This window comes from Ochlerotatus camptorhynchus, unplaced genomic scaffold (assembly GCF_037179485.1).
Source record: "Ochlerotatus camptorhynchus isolate MF236.1 unplaced genomic scaffold, CSIRO-AGI_Acam_v1.1 ptg000626l, whole genome shotgun sequence".
Lineage (NCBI taxonomy): Eukaryota > Metazoa > Arthropoda > Insecta > Diptera > Culicidae > Ochlerotatus > Ochlerotatus camptorhynchus.
In genome coordinates, this window is record NW_027041105.1 from 2378728 (window position 1) to 2403653 (window position 24926).

At 43.8% G+C, this 24926-nt stretch overlaps 1 protein-coding gene across 1 annotated transcript in view; it reads right to left on the reverse strand.

Annotated features, from left to right (window-relative positions):
- Scgdelta (sarcoglycan delta) overlaps positions 1-24926 on the reverse strand; it is a 124855-nt gene that overhangs the window by 41620 nt on the left and 58309 nt on the right. Inside the window, exon 3 of the mRNA XM_065237504.1 lies at positions 8466-9261. Within this exon, the coding sequence (XP_065093576.1) occupies positions 8466-9261 (796 nt within the window). The remainder of the gene's footprint in view (positions 1-8465; positions 9262-24926) is intronic.

The following is a 24926-nucleotide window of genomic DNA, read 5'->3' on the forward strand; positions in this document are numbered from 1 at the left end:
GTGCGCTTGATGATGATGGCCTGGGCCAACAGTGTGACGATCTCATCCGTTGACAGCGGAGAATCGTCTGTAGCTTCACCGGTTGTACCGGCCAATCCCGGAGCAGGGGGATCCGTCGATGGGCCGGAGGCTTGACTAGGTACTGCAGCGGCAGCCGACTGGGCAGCAGCCAACTGTTGGTTGAGCGGGAGCGGCGCCAACACTGGAATTGGCCGTGGTTGGACCGGTGATAACGGAGGAAAGTTCTGCGCGTTGTTTTCCGGGACCTTCTTGCGACCGGGCTGGTTGTTGGACGAGGCCTTCTTCCGGATCTCGGCGTATTCGGCCCGCTTCGGACAGGCCTTACTCGTGGCCTTGTGGGCAGCACCGCAGTTGGCGCATGTGGGAGCGGCTTCCTCGATGCTGTCGCAGTCGTCGATCTTGTGGTTTTTGCCGCATTTGATGCAGCGGCTGGCCATGCGGCAGTTCCTGGTGCCGTGCCCGAACAATAGGCAGTTCGAGCACTGGGTGACGCCACGGTGGGTTGGCTTATACCGCTCCCACTTCACTACGATGTGGAACAGTGTGCGTGTCGTATGGAGATCCTTCACGGTTGTGGAGTTCTTCTGCAGATGGACCAGGTAGAGCTGGTCACGATACTTGATGGCCTTGCTGCGGGTCATCTTGTGGATTTCGACCGGCTTGAGGCCGTTCGCCTTAATCTCGTCCATTAAGGTGGTGGTGTCCATGTCGTGGAGCCCGCGCAGCACCACTTTCAGCGGCTTGGTGGCCTCGACGTCGTGGGAGAAGTACTCCAGCTTCATCCTGTCCAAGAGGGCCTGGACTGCGTTGTAGTGATTTTCGGCCGAGACCATCAGTTTGTAGCCTTCCGTGCACCGTTGAATGGTGCAGCGAAGGCCCTGCTTAATGTAGAAATCCAGCTGCTCCCATAGCCCGGGAGGGAAGCCCTTCACATAGAAGGGTGGCAACTTAACTTTTTTAGGCACCGTCTCAGGGTCCGACTGCGGCTGGGCTCCGTTCTGCAGGGCGGAGAACGGATTGTTGCTCAGCAGCTTTTTTGCTGCCGATGCGGTGGCGCTGATGTCTTCAGGTCTGGGTCGTTTAGTTCCGGGAGGCCCCGGCTGCGGGTCCGCAACGCCTGTCGGGACGGGCAATGGGGTTTTCTTCTGCTTCTTCTGAGCTGGCTCGGTGGTCGCGCCGTCTCCTGGGAGAGTCTGTTTTCCCGGTAAGCCGGCACTCGCGTTACCGCGCGATTTCTTACCCATGGCTGGGTCAGCGAGAGCGTCACTATACAACGCGGAGCTAATTCGACTTGCGAACGAACGAACGAAACTAGAGAGAATTCAAATCGACTGAACTGCTCAACAGTCTGGCAGCGAATGAATAATCTGATGAGCTCCTGGTGTCTGCGACAGGTTGGAAGGCCACAGAATATCAGTGTTCACCCAGCTAAAGCTCCTCCCCTTTTTAGTTTTTCTCGTTAAACTCTTTCTCTCAACAAGTTGGTAAATCTTAGCCTTTATCAGAAAGACGCTTAAAACTTTTTTCGGCACATTCGCTCGTTATCGTAACTTTCGTTCTCGCGTTGACGCCGCTGTTAGCTACCACCAAAATGGTACGTCACCGTGAGGAGGCGCCGTCAGCACCAGGCCCTTCGAAAAGGGTGCGCACTCAGCAGACGGTCTCGGAAGAGGTCGCAAATCGGCTTCTGGCTATCCAGGAGCAAGCATCGGATACTACTGTGGCAAAAATCAAGCTTCCACCAGTTTTCATCACATGACGGGACAGTGATGCTCTGAAAAATGAGCTGGAAAAATGTGATTTGAAACCACTTTTCAAGCGTTGCATCACCGGCACTAAAATTGTGTGCAGGACAACTGACGAATACGAAGCCGTCGGTAAATTTCTGCAATATCACAAGCAGGAGTTTTACACACACGACGTGGCTGCATCCAAGCCATACGAAGCAGGAGCTGGGCCTCAAGCCAGTGAAGGTGTTCCGGATGATGAGACACAACACCGATGTGGACTACAGGGACGTTCTTTTCCTTTCCTTTCCGCGCTCTTTTCAGCATGATAGTGGAATGGAAGCGGTACAAGCCTGTGCACCTTGTCGTCACGCAGTGCACAAACTGCCATGGTTTTGGATATGGCACCCGGAACTGTCACATGCTGCCCAAATGTGGGTCCTGCGGTGACGCACACAAGACCCAGGAATGCAAACTTTCCGACGAGGCAAAGCCAAAGTGCATCAATTGTGGTTCCAACCATCGAGCCACTAGCCGTGATTGCTCAAAGCGAGCGGAATTTATTCAAATCCGCAAAAACTCATCATCGAAGAACCAACCGAAACGGAGAAGTGACCCGGTACCAGAATATAGCAATCGGAACTATCCAACTCTGCAACCACGCCGGCCGATTCCGGTACTTCCTCCACTGCCGCTCAACCAACGTTTGTCAGCCGCAGCTGCATCGGTCCTCTCTGGTTCTCATACCGCACATGCTACACCTGGTTTCCCGCGCAGGTTTCAATGGTGACAAGATGGTGCATCCCTCCGTCCAAAGGAAAGTGAACCGTCGCTGTACACCTCTGCGGAAATGTGGAGTATTTTCACCGAGATGCACAACATGATGAAAAGGTGCAAAACCCGCGACGACCAGTTTCAGGTCATAGGCTATCTTCTGTAAAATTATGGGGTCAAATGAGCCCCGCAACATGCGCTATGCAAATTTGAATGCTTGCTCAATCCGAGCAAAAAAGACCGAGCTAGCCTCATTCCTGAATAAACAAAACATTGACTTCGATATATTTACCGAGACCCATCTCAAACGAGAAGATAGCCTTGCCATACCTGATTTTCGATTGTTCAGACTCGATCGCACCAGCTCCAGAGGGGGAGGGATAGTGATTGCCACTAGAAGGAACATATGCTGCCGAGTTTTCATCTTCAAGTCATCGAAGTCATCGGTGTGGAATTTTCCGCTTGTGTTGGCTCTATCACCATCATCGCGTCATATTGCCCCAAGAAAGTCAACATAAACGACGGGTCGGCATCAAAACTGCGACAGAAGTTAACTCGGTACATTATCGCCGGGGACCTCAACGCAAAACACCAAGCCTGGGGAAACAGCAGAAACAACAGGAACGGCATTATCTTAAACGACGACGTTGAAGAAGGTCACTACAACATCTTGAGCCCGGATTCTCCCACCCAGTTGAGTCTATCCGGAGCTCATTCAACCATCGATTTCTACATCTCCAATTTGGCCAACATCTCTAAACCAGTCGTCGTTCAAGAGCTCAGCTCCGACCACTATCGGGTGGTAGCTGTAGTGGGATCCACCGTTAACCGATTTCAAGCTTTCCGGCGCAACTATCATCGTGCCGACTGGGGTCAGTTCCAACACTGCGTCGACACCGCTGTAGACTACGGTGTCCAGCCAGAATCGTTAGAAGACGTTGACTGGTGTCTGCGCTCCATCGATGAAGCGATTTCCTGGGCCAGGGAACAACACGTGCCAGTATCCAGACAAGTGAGTAATACTCTGAACCTTGACAGGCACGCTAAAGACCTCATTAGATTCCGCAACACGATTCGTAGGCAGTACCAGCGTACTGGTCTGCCTATCCTGAACACCAATTGCAACCGTTTGAACAAAATCATCCAAGCCAGGATGGTGGATCTCAGAAATGTAGACTTTGCAAACAAAATTCACTCTCTCCCAGATGGTGCTAAGCTATTCTGGAAAATGGCAAAGATTTTGAAAAATAAGTTGAGGCCCATTCCTCCCCTTTTCTCTCCTAACTAAAATTCGGATCCATCTTTGCTAATAACCCCAGTTGAAAAGGCCAATGCTCTTGGGCAACACTTTGTGCATTCACATAACCTTGGCCACGCCATTGTGAGTCCCCACGAGCCTGCAGTATCACAGGCAATGTCTAGAGTCGCTGCCACCCCCACAGTTGTCCTTGACGAAAGTAGAGTATCGACTGATGAGGTAATAGCAGCGATTAAATCAACCAAGAACATGAAGGCCGCTGGTGTCGATGGAGTGATCAACCTTGAGTTGAAAAATTTGAGTGTTGACTTCTTCAAGCACCTTGCAGTGGTCTTCAATAAGTGTTTGATGCTTGTCTACTTTCCTGCATGCTGGAAGTTATCCAAAGTCATTCCAATTCACACGCCTGGCAAAGACCCTACCAGTGCCAAAAGCTATCGCCCCATCAGCCTCTTATCATCCATCTCGAAGCTATTCGAAAAACTTATACTCAGCCGTCTGCTGGTGTTTTCAAATGATAATAACATCTTTCTCAAAGAGCAATTCGGGTTTGGGAAAGGCCACTCTACCATCCACCAACTCGCACAGGATACTAACATCATCAAGCGGAACAAGTCCGTTTCCAATACATCTGCCATGGCATTGTTGGACGTTGAGAAGGCGTTCGACAATGTCTGGCATGATGATCTAGTGTACAAGCTATATCGATACAACTTCCCGATCTTCCTTGTAAAAATCATCAAAAACTACTTGTAGGACAGATCATTCCAGGTCTTCTTGAACAATACTCCCTCTGATACGTTCAACGCAGATGCTGGGGTTCCCCAGAGTAGCCTCCTTGGTCCTTTCCTTTTCAACATCTTCACGTCAGATGTTCCTTCCCTTCCGGGTGGTGGTATTTTGTCAATGTTTGCGGATGACACTGCCATCATCTATAAGGGTCGAGTGATCCGTGCTCTGACGAGAATACTCCAATCAGGCCTGGATGTTCTGTCCGACTATTTCAAAAGCTGGAAGATTTGTATCAATGCAGCTAAAACACAGACCATACTATTTCCGCACTCCAACTCACCTCGGCTAGTTCCGCCTGGTAACTCAAAAGTCCACCTTGATAACACTCTCATTGAATGGTCGAGTGAAGTAGTCTACCTTGGTCTCACTCTTGACAGCAAGTTGCTATTCCGGTCCCATGTGGACAAAACATCCACCAAGGGCAACATCTTGATTAGGTCGCTCTACCCACTTATCAACAGAAAGTCCACCCTTTCCCTGTGCTATGTGCCATCACCTCAAACTCCAAAGAATCCAGAACAAGATCCTTAGGATGATCCTAAACAGTCCTCCAGGGACCCGAAATTCTGAGGTTCACCGCCTGGCTGGCCTTCAGCCTCTCGAAGAGCGACGAACGGTCTCCTTGGAAAAGTTCAGATACACCTGTCTGAGATCAGATCTTCAGATCAACAAGAGCCTATTGAAAATTGGTAATTTTCAAGCTTTGTCCAAAAGGGTCGAAATAACTAACAAATCCACCAATTACGTACATGCATATGCTGCTTCCCCAACACTGTCATCAGAGAGTCGTTTGTAGACGAAACAAGTTGAAGTGGCCGCCTCCGATCTTCTGTTGTGTGCAGATAGGGGGATGCAATTGCGTAACATTTTGCAAACTCATCGCCATATTCAACACCGACCACACAAAATGCTCTCAAGTGTTGCAATCTCGTAACCAAACTTGGAAGCAGGGGTGCAAGAGATTTTCATCGATTCTCTTCATTGACTTTTTGTTTCATTAATATCTCGACGGCAAACACATTCATTGATACGTTTGTTGTTCTGGATGATAGAAGAGCATAGGAGAAATAGTGAGAAATAGGTTAGTGAAGCCCAAGGGCCTGACATGCCACCTTCTTTCCGTAGCCACCATAAAAACGTGATCACATGTCAATCCAAGTTACGATGTTATTAGTAGAGATAGGGGTGCCACCTCCTTGGTGAATCCATGGTTATCAAAAGAGGAAATCGATGAAAAGAATAGACTTTCACCCCTCTGCTTCTAAGTTCCTTAATTCAGTCGTCGTTATTGCAATGAAAACTAGCATCGAACCGCTTTTGGTTCATGGGTTACACTTGCTGGTTGAAATTCTACTGTTCGGCATTTTCGAAGGACCTCCTAAAAACATGAAATTACTCTATTTTCTAGGGATGCCTAAAAGTCCAATTATTTGATTAACGATTAACCATAAAGATTTTTCCAGCTATTCGATCAAATATTCATCGAATTTTCCATTATTCGAGCGCGTAACCGAGATCCCTCCTTTTTCGATTCATTTGATTTAGCGCAGTAGAGGAAATAAATAAAAGTGTACTAATTTATCTGCACAGGCATCGATAAGAACCATGACGTGACACAGAATCATTAATTCGCCGAAAAAAATGTTAAGCATCTTTCTGCTGAAGGCTAAGATTAATCAACTTGTTGAGAGAAGGAGTTTAACGAGAAAAAACTAAAAATGGGAGGAGCTTTAGCTGGGTGGATACTGACATTATGCGTCTGCATTCCAACTTGTCGCAGACACCATTTCAACCCCTGTCCAGCGGCAGACGGGCCGAGACTCTTGCGAGTGCCCAATCATTGAGCCAAAGAATATGGGATTGTCCGGTCCGATTTGCTCATCCAGCTGCCTACACGTCATCATTATCTTCCAAAGGCTTTAAGCCTGTACTAATTTCGACCCTCCGGCTTACGCCTTTCGGCCACTGAGAAGCTGTTTCGAAGCCAAGTAGAACCTTCATTCGTCCCATAATTAGTTCCATCATTCGTTGAGTCGCAGCGTTGAGCCTGACTATTGGCCATGAAAAGGCTTGCCAATGCTTTTCAAAAATAGACTACATACATCCGAACATTTGTTTATCTCATATCGAAGGAACACATTCCGCGCAACTACCATAAACCGGACTAAGGCATGTTGATCTTCGTCAAGCTTCGTATACAATTTGGACTTCTTCATCAACACATGTCAGGCAGCCTTCAGGATTAATAGACTAAACTTGGTGAGTTCGTTCCGTTGTGTAACTTTGTATATTTTCAAACCAGTATCGTTGGGTGATCACCTTTTTGTGGTGCGTTACTGGTATAAGATCTACCACCGAACCTTAGTTGTGACAACTTTAAACTAGGGTATCAGGATTTTCCAGTTATCAAAGCATCACACTTTAGTCCTTGTTACTTTTTATAACTTGATAATAGTGACAATACTCGGGTAGTGACCACCGCACCGTTATGCATTTCTATATTGTATATTTCAAATAAAAAATATTGTTTATGTTCATAAATTTCACATAATCCTTTTTACTTTGTCCTTCTCCTTTTCCTTGCCCTCTTCTATTTTCAGAAAGCGAGTAATGGCGCTATAGCCATAAGTCATAAAAGGCTAGGACAAGAGTTAGTGCTCATGCCCTAACCGTCAGAAGAAAATGGAGCATCACTTAACCTTTCTAGCTTTGATGCTTCCAACGACCAATCAATCATATAATTACCAAAATCGGAACGTACGGTACGAGATGTCCACGTTTCATCCGATGTTTTCTGAATCATCTTGCCCCTTAAATGCTGCACAGTAGGCCTGGCCGTTTTGATGTGTGTGACGCATCTTTGATGTGAAACATATATCAAATATACAAGAAAAATTATGTAGGTATATGTATAATTTTCCAGGATGCTTTCAAGAACTTGCTGTGTTGGTGTTAGATTAGATTAGCTTAGATGACCACCTTGGTAGGATTGATTTGTGTTAAATTGAAAAAAAAAAACTCATATTGATCCACCGGGCAGGTGAATAGAACCTTTGTTATACAGTATAATCTCTTTTTTGATATTATTTCTTGATAGAAGATGCCTTAATAGTTGTTTTTCTTTTTATTGGTCTCAGTTTCTACATAGCCCAATTGAACACCAAATCCGCGTACGACACAATCGATCGAGATCATCTATGGCAGATTATGCACGAATACGCTCCCAGAAAGTTGTCCATATTTTCAGAATGTAAACTTTCCTTATGTTCCCGTTTCAATATCTTGAACTTGAAAATGGAATACGATCTAAGACTTACTAAAATTAAGTAAGTGTTAAACTTCAACGTTTAATGAAGATTATTGTAAAGCTGTTTTTTTTAAACTGATTGTCACGTTTAAAAAATAGCTTTCTTATTACAAACATCGAAATTATCCGTTAAAATTCTGGAAAACCTGGAAAATTCAGGAAATTTTATTTCGCCAAATCAGTTGATAGAGAAAGACGATTAAACGTCAAAACACAACACCTTCAAATTTTTCGAAAAATATAACAACAAGTGGGCATGGATTGGACAATCAGATCCAAGAAGAATAATCTATCTTGAAATAAATTCACGTAAACAAAGTTGAAAATAGCGACTGATTACAAGAAAAAGTGACTTTAGTGACTTAGCCTTTAAAAAGGAGACTTTTTAGTGACTGGCTTGAAAAAAGTGACCAAGTCACTAAAAAGTGACTCACTACCAGCCCTGCAACTGTGAAAGTGCACAAAGAACACTATGTTCAAGATAAGTGTTCAGCATCAGTTAAGAGCTGTTGCAACATTATAGCCTAAGAAACGAAAAATGCCATTTTCCTATTTAAATCAGAACCCAAATTCGATATGCACTCACCGATGAAAACTCCATCACTTTCAGTATCCACAGCGTCAGCGCCAGATTGATGATGATCATAATCATCAGGATCAGTATCACTGAGTAAAGGCATTTCTTGCGCCATCCATACAAGGTCAACTGCACCCCTGCCGCGTCACTACTCGGTGTCACCGCACCATGCTGAGGCACTGTGGTCACCAGAGCAGCATTTCTCCCTCCCCCACTGTCACCACCGTAACTGTTCACAACATTTCCGCTGTGATGCACATTGTTACCGGCACTAGTACTACTATGAACAAAATTATTATTCGCACTACTATTCGGAATGGCATTACCGCCCAGTGCACTACTTCCACTGTTTCTGTTTGCAGGCATTTGAGTTTCCACCGGCTGATGGGTGCCACTACCAGGCGCCGTAGAGCTGGGCGTCGTCGTAGCGGTACTACTCGTCGGAGAAGGCCGGAAAGCAATCTTCAAACTGTTTGCCGTCACGTCCGGTTCCGTGAATAGTTTATTCCCAGGAGCTCCAAAATTGGCACTAGTACTTCCGATAATCCGAGGCGGTTGCGAAGGGTACAGCAACGAAGCTGCACCCAGAGAAGACGCAACGGGTTTACTGTTTCCTATGCCAGACAGCGTAGATGTGTTGGGACCGTATAACGGCCGTTTGAACATTCTTCCCTTATCCAAGCTGGAAGAGTTGGAGGTACCTGACCCCTCGGGTTCCACCGTCTGGCGTTGCAGTGGTTCCGTTTCGGACCTGGTATTACTGTCTTGTGGCGGTGGATTGAAAAATACAGATCGGGGGCCATCTCTGAAAACGGGAGAAAATAGAACCAGATTAGGAATTTTGCTTTCGGCTTATTGGTAAAGTTCATTTAGTATTCCATCAATCTTCTTCGAGCGTCGTATATTTCCCTATGCTCATAAATTCAAATCAATCTGTCCCACGGGAGGTTGCAAGCCACATTGCTGAGTGCTGAAAACCAAGAGTGCAATTTGTTATAGAATCATCATTATCATCATACTCGCACGCTTGTGCAGCCACACATTTCCACAGTCGGAGTCGGTGATCATCGTCAGCTGGTTGCACTCCCCGCACGCTCTTTCCATCTTATGGGCCGTGTAACGACGCTGATGATGGACTTTTAGACTGACAGGAAAACGGCAGCATTTGGCATCGCATCCACTAAACTCATTACTGCTGCCCAGACTTCCGCCAAAACCGGAGCTCATTTCGAAAACATTCATTACTCATCCCTTTGGTAATGGTAATAACAACAGTACCCGAGCAGGAACGAATATCTCGATATGTTAAATTGGTATGGATTAGTCTGACATAAGAGGTAAGGTATTGTTTTGGTATCCAAATGTTATTTTTTGCTATTTATTTGTATTATTCTTTGGTATTTTTCCTCTTATGTCAGGCTGATCAACACCAAAGTTTGTTATCAGAAACAGAATTAGGTATTCATAAATTATTTTCTCCTACTCGGGTACGCCGACTTACCACACGCACAGGGTTGAATCAGCTCCGATAATTAAACTTTTTAATAACATCGTGGAATTAACCGTTTACAACTCAACATCAATTCAATTCCTGTTTTCAAACAAATTAAATCAAACAACAGTCCAGCGTAAACATTCAAAAATTCCTTCCTGGAAGCGGGGCCTTCGCCACACTTTCCCCAGGGTTCGAGTCAATCATTTCATCGCACTCTCGTCCGATGCGTCGTTGTTGTAGTGTTGTTGCTACAACAAATCCCAGTGCAAATAAGCGTGTGTTTACGCTTGATGAAGAAGCAGAGCAGGCGGAGAACAAATGCCTTTCGGGTGTCGTTGGTCAGTCGGCCAAGTTGACCAGTTGAACGAACGGGGCGGGAACGGAAGTTGTGGAAGTTGCGGGTTTACGCCGCCCGTCGTGAGATACTGTATAGGGGTGATGCATATAATATGTCACGCTCTAAGGATATACGATTCTGTGACAAGTAATGCATTAGGAATAGGATACACGTGACGAAAGGAGGGAGGATAATGTTTCAAAAAAAATCGTGGATCGTAATTAATGTATGGTCCCATACAGACACATTTATGAGTGTATTAGGTACATACTGTAGTATCGAGAAGTGATTAGGAAGCAGGGGAAGTGTAGCAGAGCAAATATACACAAAATTGTAAAATTATGTTTGGATACAAAACCCAGCTGTTGTCGAGATGGTTTGCGAGTACATCTCCCGAGGTTGGATTGCTACTTATTTGGTGAAACTGTTGATGGCTTTATAGACCTGGGGGTCTGTTCATCTTGGTTCGGAAATCATGCATTACTTTTGAACCATTTATCATAGACGATTCTGAAAATTTACGAAATGTACAACATATTTTTCAACCATGCAAATATAACTACCTAAACTTTGATATTTATTTAATTACGCCGGGACAAATCATAATTTTTACGGGTAGGATAGCGTATCCTTCACGCAGCACTGTACACCATCCATCGTAGCCTAAATCAATTTCGTCAGTTTTCCGGGAAAACCGTTGTCGTCCATAATAGTAAATGTTCACAGTGTATAGTATCGTAAACGACTTTAAAATCGATGAATAGGTGGTGTGTAGGAACTTGGTATTCGCCACACTTTCGGAGAATCTGCCACAACGTGAAGATTTGGTCTGTTGTCGATCGCCCGTCCACAAAACCGGCTTGATAACTTCCCACAAATCTGCTTGTTAGCGGCGATAAACGGCGGAAGATGCTACTTCTGCAAACCTCTTCGCTGATTTCTTCCGAAGCGTTTTTGAGCTCGATCAAACTCCTCCGCAGCAGCAGTACATCGACCATTTACCGAACTACAACATTCGTCAAAAGCAGCTTAACTTCAGCACTGGCGTGCAAAGGGTGGGGCAAGATGGGGCAATTGAACCACCTTTTATAAAATAAGATTTTTATTTCCTCATTTTCAAAGTTATGATAAAAATATCTAGATTGCTTGATAACTTGATTTGAAGGTAAAATTGAAACCCTTTTATTGCGTCAATTCCTTTGAGATGGTGCCTGAAAATTGCACCACAAAGGTGCATGAATGGACAAACTTCAATGAAATGTTTTGGTCAAAAAATTGCATCACATTGGTGAGTACAATAAAATTCTAGTGTAATTTTCAAGGTTGTTCATGGAGGGTTAAAAAAAAGGGTAAATTTAAGGTTAAAAAAATTTATCTTCGTGGTGGTAAATCGAAGAAAAAGCTTTTTATTTAATATTTCTGGTGTAACAATATCATCAAGGTGGTGCAAGGTGGGACTAATCAAAATGAATTACTCTGGTTCTAAAATTGAATCGCGTTAAAAATTTGGAGGTGCACTTATAACATAAAAATTTCTGATGGAAAGTTCGCAACACTGTGGTGAATGTAAAAGCAAGGTTTATTCATTTTTTCTGGTGCATAATTTGCATCGTTCTGATGAATTCAAGCTTCATTGAAAAATTATGGTGGAAAATTTGCACCATTCTGCATGAAGAGGCAAAGCCTGAAAATTGCACCATTAAGGTGCATGGTGAAACAAACTTCACTGACAATTTTTGGTGCACCGTTCTGGTGAATGGAGGAGCATGCTTTATTGAAAATTTCTGGTGCAAAATTTGCATCGCTCTGATAAATGAAATGAACAGAATATTTCTGGTGGAAAACTTGCACTGGTATGGTAAATGAAGGCACAAGCTTTATTTAAAATTAAGCTATATTGGAATTTATGGTGGAAAATCTGCACCGTTCTGGTGAACGGATGGGCACGCTTTTCGGAAATTTTTTGGTCTTATATTTTCGGAATAGAGAAACAAATTTTAATAATAATTTCTGGTATAAAATTTGCACCATTCTGATAATTGGAGGAAAGCTGCTTTACTGAAAATTTATGATGAAAAATATGAAAATAGGGGCAAGCTTTATTTGCAAATGTCTGGTAGAAAATGGAAAAAGGAAATTGGCACCAATCAGAAGATTGGAGAAGCAATTTTAATTGAACATTAACGATGGAAAATTTGCATCATTCTGGTCAATTGAAATTTTCTGGTGTAAAATTTTCTGAGGGCAAGTTTGTATTGAAAATTTCTGGTGTATGATTTGCAACATTCTGCTGCATGAAGGGGCAAGCTGAATTGAAAAATCCTGATCTAAAAATTGCACAGTTCTGTTGAATGGAGGGGCAAGCTTTATTGGACATTTCTGGTAGAAAAACTACAACATTTTGGTGAATGAACAGACAAATTCAACTTGATTTCCGAGAAGAACGTAAAGGGTATTGAATTCTGAGGACAGTTCCAAAAGAAAAGATTGCTGGGGATGATTTCACGAAAATTCTGCGTATAATTTCTAATGAATCCTGCAGAAAGTTCCAAGATAATTTTGAAAAGAATACCGAGAGAATCAAATTTTGAATGAAATTCCAAAAGGATGTTGAGGAAAATTTCAAGGGAATGCCGAGGATAGTTTCAAGCTAATTCTGGGAAGAATTTCAGGAGAATACAGAGGAATTTTTTTTTTAAATTTTAGGGGAATTTCAGTTCCACAGTGTTTTGAGAATAAAAAAAGTTCTAAAATATTCCGAACCTCAAAGATATTGAATTCTTAGGAGAGTTCCAAAATATTTCTGTGGAGAATTTCAATAAAATTCTACGGACAATTTCTAGTGCATCCTGCGGATAGTTCCAAGATAATTTCGAAAATAATACCGAGAAAATCAAATCTTGAGTGAAATTCCAAAGGGATTTTAAACAAAATTTCAAGCGAACTCCGAGGATAATTTCTAGCTCATTTCAGGAAAAAATTCTGAAACTCTAAACGAATTTGAGTTTCACGGTGTTCTGAGAAAAATCATGAAGATATCTAAGCATAATTCCAGCGGACTTCTGAAAAGAATATCAAAAGAGCTCTTAGGAGAGTTCTAAAAAAATCCGCAAAGAACCGCATCCGGTGTTCGTATGGCGAAAATGGTCGTTGAAAGGAACATTGAGTCGTGGGTCACGATAGACGGGGAGATGACACAAGTGTCGTATTTCGGGCAACGTCAAACTTGCCGACACTGCCGGGAATACATCCACGTAGGAGCTACCTGTGTGCAGAATAAAAAACTGCTCGTGCAGAAGACGTATGCCGATGCCGCAAAGCAGATGAGTCCATCACCTAAGACTTCACAAACAACGAAGCAAAGCGCATCCACTGCGAACCCAACGAACACAATATTAAACTTCGTCACTCCTGGTGCCAACCAAACCAACACAAACTTGGCAAGTATGCAGCCGTCGAAACAAATTCCCCAACGAAAACAACAGAGGTTGTTACCACCACCGGTCGTCACTGATGAAAATTTTCCTACGTTAGCCTCTACCTCGGCTTCGCTTCACCCATCGGATAGCGGGCCGTTGAACCCCTCTACAGGTCAACAGCCCCCTGCTAGTGGCGGAGTGGATCGCAAAACTGCTAGTGGTAAGTCCGATGGAAACGAGACAGATTCATCTGTCTGCTCATCCAGCTCCAAAAGGCATCTCCGCACTCGTCCACCAGGCAAGAAGCCTCGAGTGGAGAACGACGACGATACGCGAGATGGGAGTAACCGACCGTCCTAATGGCTGAGTTCTCCAGTTATAACCTCGCAACTATCAACATCAACAACATCACGAACGCAACGAAGATCGACGCACTTCGGTCTTTCGTACGAACGCTGCAACTGGACATCGTTTTCCTTCAGGAGGTGGAGAATGAGCAGCTCTCTCTCCCTGGTTTCAACGTCGTCTGTAATGTGGATCACGCGAGACGGGGAACGGCAATCGCGCTAAAAGACCACATACAATTCTCGCATGTCGAGAAAAGCCTGGATGGCCGCCTCATTGCTTTGAGGGTGCAAAATACGACTCTCTGCAACGTCTACACACCATCGGGGACAGCTTTTCGTGCGGAAAGAGAGAGGTTTTTCAACGGCACGATCGCTTACTACCTTCGCTTTAACACGCAACACGTTATCCTTGCCGGTGATTTCAACTGCGTGCTACGTCCGATTGACTCTACGAGTGCCAACTCAAGTCCAGCTCTCCAGGCGACCGTACGGCAGCTGCAGTTACACGACATATGGTTTAAACTGTACCCCACATCCCCCGCACCCACGTACGTCACTCACAATGCGGCATCCAGGCTCGACCGTATGTATGTCAGCGCTGGGCTATGCGAGCATCTGCGAAGCGCTGCCACGCACGTATGTTCATTTTCAGACCACAAGGCTCTTACAAGACGAATTTGCCTTCCCGACCTCGGCCGCGAACAAGGAAGTGGTTTTTGGTCCCTCCGCCCTCACCTTTTGACTGCCGCAAACATTGACGATTTTCAAGTCCGGTGGCAGTTTTGGACCCGCCAACGGAGGAATTTCCCCAGCTGGATGGCATGGTGGCTTTCATACGCGAAGCCAAAAATCAAGTCATTTTTTCGCTGGAAGTCGAGCGAAGCATTCAGCATCTATAACGCTGAACACCAACGTCTGTACACGCAGCTACGACTGCTGGTGACTATAAACCGCGTCAAAGCGCAAATGCTGATGTTGCAGCGACGTTTTGCACAAAATTTTATCCGCGTTTCATTGCGGGCGAGAGCTTATCCACCATCCAACTGGGCGACAGACGAAGGAAAAAAACAACTATAACAGAACTGCAGAACGAGCGAGGAGAACAAATACAAGGCTCCCTGGAGATCGAACAACACATGTTCCGATACTTCAGGGACCTGTATGCGGCTGGAGAGGCGAGGCAGGTTGGAGAAGAAACGTTTATAAACGAGAGAGTCGTACCCGAGAACGACGAAACCAACGATGTTCTAATGGCAGAGATCACTATTGATGATTTGAAAAATGCCATCCGAACATCGCAGAAACGAAAATCGCCTGGTACCGATGGCCTGCCGGTAGAGTTCTACCTACGAACATTCGACGTCATCTATCGGGAGCTGTACTTCGTAATAAATGAGGCTATGACGAATGAGCTCCCCTCGGAATTCACCGCTGGCACAATCGTGCTGGTCAAAAAGAGAGGTGGCGATGGGACAGCGAGAGCATACCGTCCGATTAGCCTGCTCAACGTCGATTATAAAATTCTTAGCCGTGTGATGAAGGCCCGTTTGGAACGCGTGCTGCAGATACATCGAGTTCTGAGTGACGCTCAAAAATGCGCCAACACCGACCGCTCTATTTTTCAAGCTACACTCTCGCTCAAGGATCGTGTGGCCCAGCTTATCGCAAGAAAACAGAAAGGGAAGCTGATCTCGTTCGACCTAGATCACGCGTTTGATCGGGTCTCTCATGAGTTTCTTTATCGAACCCTTCTCTCTCTGGGAATCAATCATGATTTCGTCGGCTGGCTCTCTCGAGTGGCCGATACCTCTTCATCACGACTGTTAGTGAATGGGCACCTTTCACAGTCGTTCCGCATAGAACGATCCGTACGTCAGGGAGATCCGATGTCGATGCTGCTCTTTGTGCTCTACCTCCATCCCCTCCTCACACGGGTGGAGCGTGTGTGTGGCGGTGATCTTTGCGTTGCGTACGCTGACGATATCACGGTGATAGCAACATCAACGCAAACAATTGAACGGATCTTTCAGCTGTTCGACTGCTTTGAAGTCGTTGCCGGGGCAAAACTAAATCGCCATAAAACAGTGGCAATCGATGTTGATCAATGGGGATCCACTGTTGATACCAGGACTACAGAATACAGAGAAGGTGATGGTTCTGGGTGTTATTTTTGCAAACTCAGTGCGGCTGATGGTGAAGCTAAACTGGGATACGCTAATCAACAAAATTCGGCAGCTTATATGGGTGCATAACATGCGCTCCCTTACCCTGCAGCAAAAGGTAATATTACTTAATACCTTCATCACAGCGAAGGTGTGGTACCTCTCTTCCATATTACCACCGCAATGTATCCACACGGCAAAGCTGACAGCGACAATGGGGACTTTCCTGTTTCGAGGATTGGCAGCACGTGTCCCAATGCAGCAGCTGGCGCGCAGTAAAGAGCATGGAGGACTAAAACTGCAATTGACAGCGATCAAGTGCAAAGCGCTTCTCATCAATCGCCATCTTCAAGAGATCGATTCCCTTCCCCACTATCAGTCCCTTCTCGCCCAAAATATTCCTTTCCCTGCCGATCTTCCCTGCCTAAAACTCCTCTCTCAGCAATTTTCCTTGTATCCCCACCACATCCAACAAAACCCCACCAGTGATAAAATTCACCGCTTCTATCTGGAGCAAACCGAGATACCAAAAGTGGAACGGAACCAGCCAGGCCTGAACTGGAAGAAGATATGGGCAAACATTTCATCAAGAAGACTGTCATCGAGCCAGCGCAGCGATCTCTACTTGTTAGTGAACGAAAAAACGGAGCACCGCAGACTGATGAACATCATCGGCCGTGCAAACGACCCACATTGTCAGCACTGCATGGTGGTCACCGAATCTTTGCAACACAAGTTCAGTGAGTGCCCCCGAGTAACCGCGGCATGGGTGTACGTGCAACGAAGGATGACGGTGACTCTCGGTGGGTGGCAAAGGCCTACGTTCGAAGACCTTCTACGCCCGATCCTGGGTACAATTGCAACAGAGACAAGAATCAATTTACTTAAAATTTTCATAAAATACATCAACTTTATTAATGCCAATATTAATAGTAGAATCGATGTAGGTGAGCTAGAGTTTGTTCTAAATCTAGAAGAATAATTAAATTTTTTATCTGTGAATGTGTTATTTATTTTTAAAAACTAAATAAACAATATTTTTACAAAAAAAAAAAACTGCATAAAAGATGATACCAGTACTTTGAATAATATATTTTCGTTGGTTTTTATTTTAAACCTGTAAAGAAGAGCATGCCGCGACCGAGGTGCTGGGCAAACACAATCGCATTGATACCCATGTTGGTAGTATGGACGCGTGGAAGAATATCAAAATCAGGAAGGGTATCGACGAGGAACTGGACCACCAAAAAAAGAGGTATGATTGCTGATAGTAAGGCAAAGCGGCTACAAAATCGCTATAAAATGGAATGTTTCATCGATATTATGCGCATACTTTGCAAAGGTGGCCGACCACTTCGTGAACATTCGGAAGGAGCGGGAAGTGTGCCAGGTGCCACCCAGTTGGTGGCTAACTACGATCCTGTGCTGTAGTATATGCTGTAGTATATTTTGATGGTGCCAGCCCAATAGCTGGCATCACTGCTGGAGTACAAGCCAATTGCAAGGACGAAAACAGCAATATACTTTTATGAGCTTTGAGTGTGTTGGTTTATTCTCTTTTGACAGATACTCGTATTTCGTCTACTACTTGCAGACTTCATCAGTGCCAAGTACTCAACACCACTGATCAAGATGGGATTGATCAAGAGCAATATACTGTTTGTTCACTGCTATGCGCACCGTTTGAACCTTGTACTTGTCGACGCAGTGTGCATGCGAAAGGAGAATGCGATTCTTATTGGTCATTCATGTCGGTTTGTTGGTGCTATCACCACCATCTGAAGTGACTTCAGCTGAATCCAACCACCAAGGCAACCACATTGCAGCAAATGTATCATTTCGGTTAAAGCCCTACTATTGCAACCATTTGACGAACTGATCATCATCGACATTGTCGATGGGATTAGATTGCTAATTCCATAGGCTGTCTGAAAGCAGTTTCCATTAAAGAAGATGAACCACCACCTGAGTAAAAAATAAAAAAAAATAGCTAAATTGAACAGTAGGGAAACAGTGGTGGGTGGACATCACCATCTCCCCCGCACTTTGGAGTACTCCCCATCCCCGGATTAAATGCACCATAGAAAAAACAATTGCCCCTCCTTCACAAGATTCCTGTGCACGCTAGTGAACTTCAGCCATGTGCTCTTTGTAAAGCCCTTTGCTCGGTGGATGCATCGAAAGGCCCAGGTCCGGATCGTATTCCACCGTCATTCATCAAAAAATGTGCAGCATCGTTGGCCACACCCGTTATGTCTATCTTCAATCCAAAAAAATCCAAAATTTTAAATAACTTGCGTCCCTGATAAACACGTTCTGGAAAAAAATAAAGAAAAGGTTATATCTGACATGGCATGTTTAGAATGATTAAAATCGTTTTATTTGAAAAGGCTAACGCTCTGATACACACGTTCAGGGAAAAATATGTAAAAATGGATTGATCAGGGAAAAAGTTAAAAAAAAATGTTTAAATGACTTGCGCACCTGATATGCATGATCAGGGAAAGTTAAAAAGTAATTTTTAATTGGAAATGGCTTGCGCCCTAGGTAGAAAACGTCAGGAAAATTTGAAAAATATGTAAAATTTGAAATGGCTTGCGCCCCTGGTAAACAATTGAAAACAAAGGTTAAATTTAAAATATTTTGCGTTCATGGCAAACATTATCTAGGAATAATTGAAAAATAATGTTAAATTTCAAATGGCTTGCGCCCCTGAAAATTTGATCTAAGAAAAATAAAAATAAATGTAAAATGCTAGCCCCCCAGGTAAACATGTGGAGGAAAACAATACCGTTGACCCCCGCAAATCTGAACGTTACCTCATTCATATTAACGGGGTTCATTTTTAATTTGAACTTCAAGTAACCCTATCAGCGTGTTTCTGGTTGCCTTTTTTGCTGTTTTGTTTTGATTATGCGTTCCGTTTCGCTTTACTCCGTTCCATGTGCAAAATGACGTTTAGGCAATTTTTAGTTTGCACGCCGTGCAGATAAGCGGGGTTCAAATTAAAAAGTGTTCGGATTAACACCGGTTATATTACCGGGGGTCCACGGTATTAAACCTGCAATCAGGGTTCTGCATTTTCGAAACAAAGAAAAGAAAATGAACTATCGACAGAATCGCTTCATTTCGAGAAATCAGTGTTTTTCATGATACCGAGTCACGATGAAGATTCGTCCTGTTGAACATGACTTGACTATCGCTTGTTTCGTTTATCAAGTGCATCAGTTCACTTCATTTGAAACAAAGACTTGTTTCAATTGACGCAATAATAGCTGGAAAATTGCTTCCTTCGTTTTTTTTCAGTTTCACTTCAATTCGGGGTCCATTCGACTTGTCACGCGTCGCGTCGTCAGGCATCAAAATATAGTATCCGGATAGTATCCGCACAGTATCGGTTGCCAATAGGGATGGCATCCGGATTATATGCAGTAAATAAATATGATTTTATATTAAACCACACACAAACAGACATAACTCTTTGAGTAAGTTTTTCTTGAAAACAGTGTACCTCAATAAAAAGGACATCAGTAACGACATATCTCAAGCTTCTCGCGGAGATATCCCACTATTTCTGAAACCAGAAGTTGCCATATTGGATTTAGAGATGGCGTCTGACAACGATTTTTGGCATCTACGTGTCATTCCGTTCTGAAAATACCCAAATTTTAGGGTATTTGAAACATTTCCTCAAATCGGAAGCTGCCGTCTTGGATTTCAACTTCTCACTTTTTCTCAAATTGGCAGCCACCATATTGGATTTCAAATGACGTCGTTCATACCCAAATACCCATATTGATAGGCAAACAAACCACCCAACAATGATAAATTTGACATCCACGTGCACAGATCTTTGCGCATACGCTTAAATGAACCAAGTGAACAATCAACAAAAGTCAGAAAAACTGAGCGAATTGATATCGAACAGCTTCGCATCAATGCGACAATGACAATAAAAAACAAAATGAACACGAGTCAAGCCAAAACAAACAGCATGAAAACTGATCGAAAGAGGTACTTTTGATGTTGAAGGGGATCTGCTCGAAGAGAAGACAGAATGACTTTCAATTGAAAGTGATGGTTGACAGCTTCGGCGTCGCTTGACGATTTTCGATTGAAAGAGACTTTGTTGGACCCTGCCTGCAATGAATTGCGCCCATAGTAAACCTTTTTATTTTAAAATTGATAAAAATCTTTGAATTCGAAGTGGTTTGCCCGTGATATAAACGCGCCCCTAATAAAAAATGTCAGGGAAAAAATGATTAAAATCGTAAAATTTGGAATCGCCAGCACCACTGATAACTGATGGGTAGGGCAAGAATGACAACTGTAAAAAAATCGAATAGGGGAAATGTATGTAAAGTCGGCCTAAGTGTCCCTAATTTGGGCCCATACATAAATTCAGCAATCGACTAAATTTTCAATTGCAACCAAAAATATCCATTAGTACCGTTCCAATGACGTGTTCATCTAGATACAATTGATAAATAGCAGATTTTTAGCGATGGGCCCTGATTAAGCGGGGTCGACAAAGGCGCGAGAATCGGTGGCAATCGAACACTACTTCTTTCCGTTAGCAATAGGAAAAAGTAAAGGGTTGTGTCCTAGACACGACCGCAGTATGACGTAGAACCACACAAAATTGATGTTTTTCATGCATTTTTGACTATTATATTTTATCTTAAAATTTTCAAGTATTTCAATGTTTCGGTTATGGTTGACTCAAAACAATTTACACATTTTTCTTGACAAATATCCATGTGAAATTCTACATGATTTTCATTTGACCACACATAAACAGAATCCACTCAGAAGTACACATGAAATTTACACGCAAATGAATAGTATGTGTGGTCACGCATGGTTTTTATATGTACATATTGTAAGTATGTGGCCGACACATAGATATTGATTTGTTAGGAGCGGTATTTGAGGGGTGGGGGAGGGGGTTTAGGAAAGGTTGTTGATGAGTGGTGGTGGGGGGTTAGGAGAGGTTGTTGAGGGAGGGGAGAGATTGTTGTGAAGGGGGGAGGGGGAGAGATTGTTGTGAAGGGGGGAGGGGGAGAGATTGTTGTGAAGGGGGAGGGGAAGAGGTTGTTGTGAAAGGGGGAGGGGGTTTACATCATTATTGTGGTCACGCCGTGATCCACCTTTAGCCGCTGATTTGGTCCTGCTTACTGCAGGACCAAACAGTGATGCCACATTTTTCGAATTTAGATCTGTATTTTCATCGCAAAAAATCTTTTTAAAAATCTTGCTCACAAAAATCTGTATAATTTCCGTTTTATGGTCTCAGTGCGGATTTACGTAAATCTCCATTGAGCAAATTCATAGTTCAAAATAGTTCAGTTTGTTCTAAGTTTAGAATCATAAAAAATTACTAAAGTTTCATTGGCATAGCTAATGGGGGTGACAAGGGGGCCAGGCCTCTTCAGAAATACAAGTGCGGCAAACTTTATAGAAGTTTTGCGAATTTCGTAGCATTTTAATGAAGTTTGCTTTCTAAAGAATTTGTCTATTTTTAAAATCTTGAAATCCCACAATCTTGATGTGTTTTGTATCTCTTCTACAGTGAAAATTTTCGTAATGAATTACCCAAGGGAAATGTCGGCTTCGGCAATACCTTAACGTATTATCGTCAGCAGGGTAAACAAAGTTCTAGAGCACTCAAATTTGGCCAATAGATGCTCTAAAACACAATGTATCCACATGCCAAAATTAAGCTCTCAAAGACCTTGTTTACCCCCCTGACGAAGTTAAGGTATTGCTGAAGCAAACATTTCCCCTATCAAAAATCCCTAGAATTTGATTTTGTTTTTGTCTGAGGTTACGAAAACCTTTATCTGGACATTGGACATAACACAGAACTTTTACTGGAAGTTTAGTCGAATGGCATGCAATAATCTTTATTTCTATAAGTATGCTTTTCAATTATAAAAATATCAAGTTGACTCTTCGACTCACAAACTTTAATCAACCCCTTGGTTGGTTTTCTAAAATGGCTTGTTTATCGATTTGACGAAAAATATATTTAATTAACCTTCATATCTGCAACCATGTGATATGATTAATTAAACAAATAGAAAGAGAAACTAAAATCCCTTATAACGAGACATCAGAACATCTGAACATCATAAGTCCATTCGAAAGATTCCAAGGCAATTCGCAGCTAAAATAATAATATTCATTTAGTGAAAAATCGATTTGGATTTGATGATCAGATTGAATTCAAGTTGCTTAGAAGGGAAAAAATAATTATTTATCGTAAATAATAAATATAAAAAAAAATATATGAAATTTATTTATACATTTATTTGAAAAATCTGAAAAATCTGTACACCCAACCGGTGGATGTAAGATTCGCTTACAATTATGTGGGATTCATCATCAGAGGATGTAAGTGGAGACCGCATGAACCGATGATGCAATATACCTAGCTGCGGTCCAATGCAAGAGAATTGGAGACCGAAAAATGTGGAGTGTATTAGTGAGTGAAATGAATTATGTCGAAAAAAAATTGGAAAAAGGTTGCCGACTGGGACTCGAACCACGAACGTTGTGATTATCAGACCTGTGCTTTCTCCACTGCTCTCTCCATGCTTCTGAATATGGAAAGCCTAAAAGCAAACAAGAAGCGCTCATTTCCTCTCACACTCGACTTCGTATGCTTTTTCTGCTGGAGAGATTCGAGGCAAGTGTGTGCGTCATTCTAACATGTTATAGATAAAAATCAAGGCAAATGCTTGCTTGTGTAGGTGAAAGCACAGACAGAACACGAAATAAAAAAGGCAAAAAACCATTACATCACCTGCAAGGTCAACTTCTAACATTCGCTGCGATGTTCATGAACAGAGGAGGATAGGAAATGGAACTAACATTCATTGTAATAAATTTTTGGTTTGCGTGTATATTTTTCAAAAATCTGTATTCTGCATATACAGATATCTGTATCAAAATATTGAAAAAAAAAATTGTATCATTACAGATAAATCTGTATATGTGGCATCACTGGGACCAAGTGCCACGCCGTCCGAAGCGAAAATGAGCAAAAGCATGACACCAGCGCTCTTTTATATCTTTTCCGGTTCAGAACCTGATAGGATTTCCCGCAGTTTTTTATGAATGGGGCGGAGCAGAAAGTTTCTTTTGTGCAGAATATGTAAAGTAGGATGGACTTTGGATGTTAATATAATTGCATATATAGAGGCACCAGATATGTTTTACCGTCATTAGCTGCTTGAACGTCAAGCAGTACAGTTCGGTCTTTGCTCGCTCTGTCGAGTTGTTCGATTAACCTATAGTTTGTTACAAACGTTCGCAGATATACTGCACGTCGCGTCGTCAGTAGTGTCGGTCGCATCGCGTGATGGGAAGACAGCGCCCTCGTAGCAGACTCCGTGAGCATGCGGAGAAGAAGAACAGTGGTGAGGGTAGCTCGGTACCTACCTCAAATAGGTACGCTACTCTGCCCACCGATGTTGGAAATACCAACCCAGTCCCGGTGAAGCGGACGAAAAAGAGGAAGAAGAACCTAGGACAGTCCGATGGTACGAGCGGACGCGACGATGTTACCGCGACGAACGCCAGCGACATCGGTGATTTCGGCGACGCCGTCGAAACCGAGAATTCTGCCGGCCCGAGTGCGGTGAAAGTCAAGCTTCCTCCACTGGTGGTGAAGGTAGTGCCACTCAAGACGCTCATTGGCGATTTCGCATCGCTGGGCATCGCAGCTGAGTACAAGATCAGCAGGATCGGTACTAAGGTGATGCTCCGGACGAAAGCGGAATACGAAATCGCAGTCAAATTCCTTAAGGATTCCAATGCGGAATACTTCACGCACGACATCCCCGGTGAAAAGCCCTTCAAGGTAGTCATCAGGGGTCTACCGGATGTTGATCCCAAGGCGATCGAAGAAGAACTCAAGGACCGGTACAAGCTGGCCCCAATCGCTGTCTTTCGGATGACGAGGCGAGACGAAAACGTGAAGACGTACCCGGATTGTCTTTTCCTGGTGCACTTCCAGAAGGGAACGGTGACGCTGAATGCGCTGCAGGCTATCCGTTCAATCTACTCCATAATCGTACGATGGGAGCCATACCGTGGCGGCCATCGCGATGTGACCCAGTGCCAACGATGTCTGAACTTTGGACACGGCACTCGCAACTGCAACATCAAGCCACGCTGTAGCAACTGCGCTCAAGAACACGCCACTTCCAACTGCCCTGCGGATGGAGCCGTGGCGTTAAAATGCGCCAACTGTGGTGGTGCTCATCAAGGTTCCGACAGACAGTGCTCCAAACGCGAGGACTTCAAACGCATCCGAAAACAGGCGGCAACTAACAACCAACCAGGACGCAAGAAGGACAAAGTCCCGGCATTTCGGACGGAGGATTTCCCACCCCTTCGTGCTCCTCAGCAAAGGCAAGTGAATTCGCGGGTGCATTCCGCTCAAGCAACTTCCGGTGATTCTGCTGGCCAAAGCTCTCCATCCCCCCCTGGATTCTGGAGACAACCAACAGCGCAAAACAACAACCCCGATCTGTTCTCAGCGGATGAACTGATGGAAATCTTCGTCAACATGTCCGGTGCTCTTCGTAAGTGCCGCAATAAGCCCGAACAGATCCAAGTGCTCGGTAAGTTCATCATCCAGTATGGCGTCTAAACCGCTAAGTATCGTCACCTGGAATGCTTGCTCTGTAAGAGCAAAAGA